Source organism: Mastigoproctus giganteus, chromosome 9 (assembly GCF_048544385.1).
Source record: "Mastigoproctus giganteus isolate SK-2022 chromosome 9, ASM4854438v1, whole genome shotgun sequence".
Taxonomy (NCBI): Eukaryota; Metazoa; Arthropoda; class Arachnida; order Uropygi; family Thelyphonidae; genus Mastigoproctus; species Mastigoproctus giganteus.
Window position 1 is genome coordinate 128,639,882 of NC_143583.1, and position 6,000 is coordinate 128,645,881.

The window sequence follows — 6,000 nt, forward strand, 5'->3', positions numbered from 1 at the left end:
CATTTTTCCATTACATTACAGAAAAAAAAAAAAGTTTTACTGTCTAACAAGTACCCCTTCCTATTGCAATTAATGAATTTCAGTACACACTTTACATTATATCTTTAGCAATTTTTGTCATTCCATTCTACATGTGATTTCGTAGCTTTGAAAAGGATGTTGTTGCAGCAGTTTACAAAGCAAAAATTTATAATTGAATATATCACAATTGGTAGCTCATTCTCATTTCTCCTCTCAGAGAAAATGTTTACTTTTTGTGAGTTTCCCACATGCAGTTACCATGTCAGTTATATACTGTATTATTATTTTTTTTATTGCATCTCTAATTGAGGCAAGATAGGAAAAAAACAATGTCTATAGTAATTACATTGGAATAAGTCTTATTACTTATAAAAATTTAACTGTCTAACTGGGAGAATATACTGCACAGGAGAAGACAGTAGCTCGGTGTTATGTGTTTGGAAACCAGCATTAACTGGTTCTCCCTCTGTGAAGTATGGAGTTTGTAGTGTTGATTGTGAAATGTGTGGGTGCCATAAACTGCATTATTTTTTTATATTCCTCTTCCAGGACATGATCACATTTACGTTCGAAACTGTGGTATACTTAGGTGTGGTATATCAGAGTTGCATTGTATTTACCCCTGATTAAAATTAATAAGTTACATACTGGTTTGGAATTTTTTTTTTAAACTTCCCAAGGGGATGATACACTGCATAGAGAATAGAAGTTGAAAGCTTCCTCTTATGCCGATGGTAAAAATTGGACACATCACATTTCCATTATCTGTGAGTGCAGGTGGGTTGCAAAACTTTGCCATGAAACAAACTTCAATAAATAAATAAATAAATTTGTGTACACATGTGTAGAAAGTGAATCATTTACAACAGAAGGAATCTTCCCCATAATCTCTAGTAGAATGCTACTATAAGTCATCAAGGAAAAGCCATAGATGGGGGTGGGAGAACAGGCTGAATGGCAGATAAAATTCAGTAATTTACAACTTTATTTGAATGTAGTTATTACTTCTTCAGTAAATAAAAAGAAACATTTATTTAAATAAGCATAACGGCAATTAAAATTTCATGAAAAAATTATTCTCTCTCTACCATTTTTAATAGATGGGTGGGTGGAATAATGCTAGAGTGCACCACATAATTGGATTAAAAAAAAAAAAAAAAAAAAGAAGAAATAAAATAAAAAGGCAAAGAAATAAAAATTGGTAATTTTGCTGACATAAGTTTGGAACTTTATTCCTCTGAAGATCTAGAAGAATTTTCATATCTTGGTATCTTCTATTTCAACCATTAACTAATTCAGTCATGCTATAATATATAATATATACCATCAAAGGAAGTTTTCTGCTTTATTCACTGTTAAGGATATTCTTATCATGAAGGGCTTTAGTTCTGCAAATTGAAGCATTTGGAAACTAGGCACTTGTGAGTGCCTAGTTGAAGTGTTTAAGGTTTTGAATGGGTTGAGCAAACTAAATGCTTGATGGCATCCTTACTCTTTCTCAGACAACATGCATAAAGGGATATAAACTTTAATTGAAAAAGGATGGTTGCAGAATAGATGTGCAAAAGTTTGCTTTCAGTCAGAGAGTAATTGATTATTGGAACAAACTTCCATCTGGTGTTATGGGTGAGTAACAAATAAATTTAAGAAAGGATTAGACAAATTAATAGGAGGGAATGGACAGATGAGGTGATAGTGTTGTTGTTGTTTTTTTTTTTTTTTTTTTTTTGCTGATGTGTACCTTGCATCATTTGCCACTACTAATACCCTTAAAATTTATTGTTGATGTTATATGAAAAGTGCAATAAAAATATGAAGAGTTGTTTGGCTCCCGCATAAGGGCGTGATGAAAGGGCATGATCACATCCACCACAATTTACTTTAAAAAAAATTAATCCAATGCCATCATGTAAGATATTCCTAAAATTTTGGTAGAATGTAGCACAGATAAAATTATGGTAAGGCAGATGAAAATATAATGTGTACCTTTTAGATTAATATTGCATAGGATGCTAAGGTGATGCTTTTGTGGGTTGAACATGTTTGCTGTTAAGAATTCTGGTGATTTATATTTTCAAGCTCAAGTCAATTTCATATGCATTTGCATTCTCACATGCTTTGATATAAATTCCCTGTTTACAAACATCCCTCTTTCTGATGTCATCACCAAACTCTTTAAGCACTTAAATTCTCAAATATCAATAGAATTTCTGCCTATTAAAGAAACATAACATAAAATGCTTAATTTATTAATATACATTGCCTATTTCATTTTTCAAAATATTCTATTCTTGAAAATGAGGCTTTAATATGTAAAATCTTTTTTCACCTTCTTTGCTACATGTACACAATTTCCACCAAAACCTAAATTCTGAACCAGATATGTGGACACTGTCTTGGTAGCTTTGTTGCCTTTAATTTTAATATTAGGCATACTGTTTTGTTTTTTTATAACTATAAAAATGCATTCATATCACAACTAAAATTAAAGAAAAACATTTAATTTGTGACTGCTATGCACTTTTCAAGATTATAAATGCATTTTGTTTATTTTTGAATTGTAAACATCCCTAGCCTTGGCTGTACAGATATAACTGCCCATTTATTAATGTATATTTTCTAGCTATTTTATGTCTTTTATTTATTTAGGAAATAAAGGAGATTTATATATTAAAATATCTAGAAGTAAACTCTTTCACTATACACTTCAGCTTGGCTGTTGAACTGCAGTATCTTCATAATATTTTTATAAAGAACCTGGACAGGTTCTTTAAAAACATTATGAAGATACTGCAGTTCAAAACATATTTAAAACATGAAGTTACCACAGTTCAAAACATTAAAAAGATATTATTTGCCTGGACAGATTACAAACTGAATCAGATTAAGCCTGTAATAAAGCAGTAGCATCTCAGTCTGCAGATGAACCAAGGAAAGGAAGTTGTTCTTGCTCAGCTCCACATAAGACACGGTCACCTGACACACTTTTTTTTTTTTTTTTACCTGAATGCTGATGTGTAAGAACTGCAGTGCTGTTTTAACCATTTGTCACATCTTAATAGAATTCCCTAGTTTTATTAATGCATGCTTTTAACAATCTGGCTTGATTTACAGTAAAACTATTAAAAGCATTTACAGTCAAATTTTGGATGACAGAGACAAGCTGGTTGACATTTTAACTTTTTAAAATATTGTTAATTTATATACATATATTTAAATGAGTCTTTTTACATTTTGTGATATTTCCATCATTTTTAACTATCCTTTTTGATGTGGTTCATTATTTTGATTTGGCACATTATGGTTTAAGCTGTTGATGTGGCATTAATCCCTGGCTTGGAGCCATGAAGGGTATTGTGTACAGCGTGTGCCTTTTGTATGCAATAAAGTGTTCTTCTGTTAGTAAATTGATAAGAGGAGTTTACCTCAATATAGTACGTGGAACACTTCCGTATGATACCCTCCAGAAATTAAAACGGAAAAAACGAAAAAATCGACAACTTACCGGTACATTAAAGTAAAATATAAATAATTAAAGTGAAATATAAATAATTAAATAATCAATTTAACACAATTCAAAATCAATTCAAAACAATTAAAATTCAAATTAACGCAATTAAAAGAATCTAACGAAAATATTCAAAACGATTTTCCTTCCTGAAGCTGACAATGCTTTTCGACCGACTGTCGTGATCACAGGAATGAAAATTATCGAATCAGGCTAAACTTGCAACTTAAATAGTGATTATGTGTCTTCGCGCATGCGCGTAAAGGTCCACGCATCGGAGATCAAATATGGCCGCCGAACATTAACAGAATTCTCGTGTAATTTAATTTCAACGGTTTCTGCAATTAATAGTCGCGTATAATTACGTTGAACGTTAAGTATTTTGGCCTCGTTAAATAAAAAAGTATGTTTTTCGTTAATGGCATGAAAGGCTAATTCTGACGCTGCTGAACGAGAAGCACGAACAGAGGCTTCGTGTTGATTTACACGGATATTAAGAGAAAACCGCGTGGAACCCTGATAAGACGAGTCGCAATCACCGCAAGAAATGTTGTATACTAGATCATTAATTTGTGTTGCGAACGCCGAAAGAACCGAGCGATTGTTCAGTATAGTGTGTAACTTCCGTATAGGCCTAGCTATAATTTTAAATTCGGTATCTTTAAAGAATCTGTTAAGCTGTTTGTGCCACTGTTCAACATATGGGACAGAAATAAAGTATTTTTTGATATTACTATTGTTGATTGGTGCAGTATTTTGTATCCTATCCTTAGCTTGTACCCTAATTCGATTTATTGTGTTAATGGGATAACCCCTGTTCAAGAATCTGCTAGTTAATATTTGTATTTCTGAGTCTAAAGCAGAACCAACGTAGAACATATTGAGTAACTAATATTATTACCAACGTAGAACATATTGAGTACTAATATTATTACCAACGTAGAACATATTGAGTAATACAGCTCTGATTCATACTATCTAATTAGTGTTCTTCTGTATAACCAACAAACCCATCTCTATCTCTCTCTACTCACCACATGCAAATTAGCCTACAGACACAATACACCCAAAGATTTGGGTAATGCCCAGGCACTGTTAAAATAATAATAATTATTATTATCTGTATTGATGATTATAAAAAAATAGTCACACACACAGTGATTATATTATATCTAAATATATCAAGCAATTAAAATTTTCTTAAAAGTATAGAAATTCATTATTACCTTTAAAAAAAAAAAGGAAACTATTATCATTGATATAGGTTTGTTGTAAAATCCATATGGGCAAGCCTTTTTCCATCTACAGTAACGGGAGCAATGAAAGAATATAAAACATACCAGCAGTCATGTGACAAATCTACAGTGTCTATATCCTGGTCAAGGGGTTCTAGTGGATCATCTGTTGCCTTCAGAACAAACAGCCGGGTTGGACATGAAGATAGGCCTGAAGAGGTGCCCTCTGTGTCAGCCACTTGTGAAAATTCTCCTTGTAGTGGCTCTGATGCTGTCATGGCTACATGAGATTTCAGGGCTTTTTTATAGTGAACTGAACTTAAACTCGTGGCTCAGAAATTCCACATTGTATGTGTGTGTGTATGTATATATGTCATGTACAGTATAGTTTTCGCAAATATGAACTTTGCCAGTGTGTTGTTGCTCTTACTGTAAGAGTGGAAACTCCTAGTCATTGATGTATAAAGTTATTCTTAAGTCCATTTGTTATTTTTGTACAGAATTATGAGGCTAGGAGTACTGATTGATGGGAAAAAAAAGTGGTGCTTTGATTTTATATATAAATAAATCACAAATACACACATACAGTACATGCATTTCTATATACACGTATGTATTTCTATATACATACAAGTCAGAAACATTAGAAAATTACATTTTACGGAACTTGCAGTGTTACCAGTTGCACTTTACACTTATGACTCATTTCAGTGTGGTCAGCTGTCATTGTTCTTTCACATCCAAAGCAATTTTTATATTTTGAACAATATCCTTCAAGCTACAAAAAAAAAAAAAAAAAAAAAAAAACTTTCTCTATTAATATTATTTTTATGCCATAATTTTAATAATCACTAATATAGCTTCTATTCTGAGTGTATTTGCATTAGCTTATCGCCTTTGCATAAAGCTACTGCATTTTTAATGTTTTAATCATATTTTATGTAGTATTAAAAGGAGGGGTAAAATGTTTGCAAAGTAAAATATTTTAATTACCTTGATTGAATATTTTATTATTGTTCAAAACTGCTTATAAAAGTAGTGCCCAACATGTGGCACATGACTAAAAATGGCTTCAAAAAAAATCTTAATTGCTTTAGATTTCTAGCATTAGAATCTAGCACACTAAATTGGCTAGAGTGCAAAACTTGGTAAATAGAAATGTAAGTAAGGATCTGCATATTATTCTCAAAAAGATATGGTATGATGGATGAAAGCTGTTACATAGTTTTTTATGTA

The 6,000-nt window shown here is 31.7% G+C and overlaps 1 protein-coding gene across 1 annotated transcript in view; it reads left to right on the top strand.

Annotated features, from left to right (window-relative positions):
* The window catches only part of LOC150080720 (phospholipid-transporting ATPase VA), a 380,422-nt gene extending 375,002 nt beyond the window's left edge, over nt 1-5,420 (top strand). Inside the window, exon 23 of the mRNA XM_090381627.1 lies at nt 4,794-5,420. Coding sequence (XP_090237753.1) covers nt 4,794-5,052 — 259 coding nt within the window. The 3' untranslated portion in view covers nt 5,053-5,420. The remainder of the gene's footprint in view (nt 1-4,793) is intronic.
* Nucleotides 5,421-6,000: the final 580 nt, after the last annotated feature.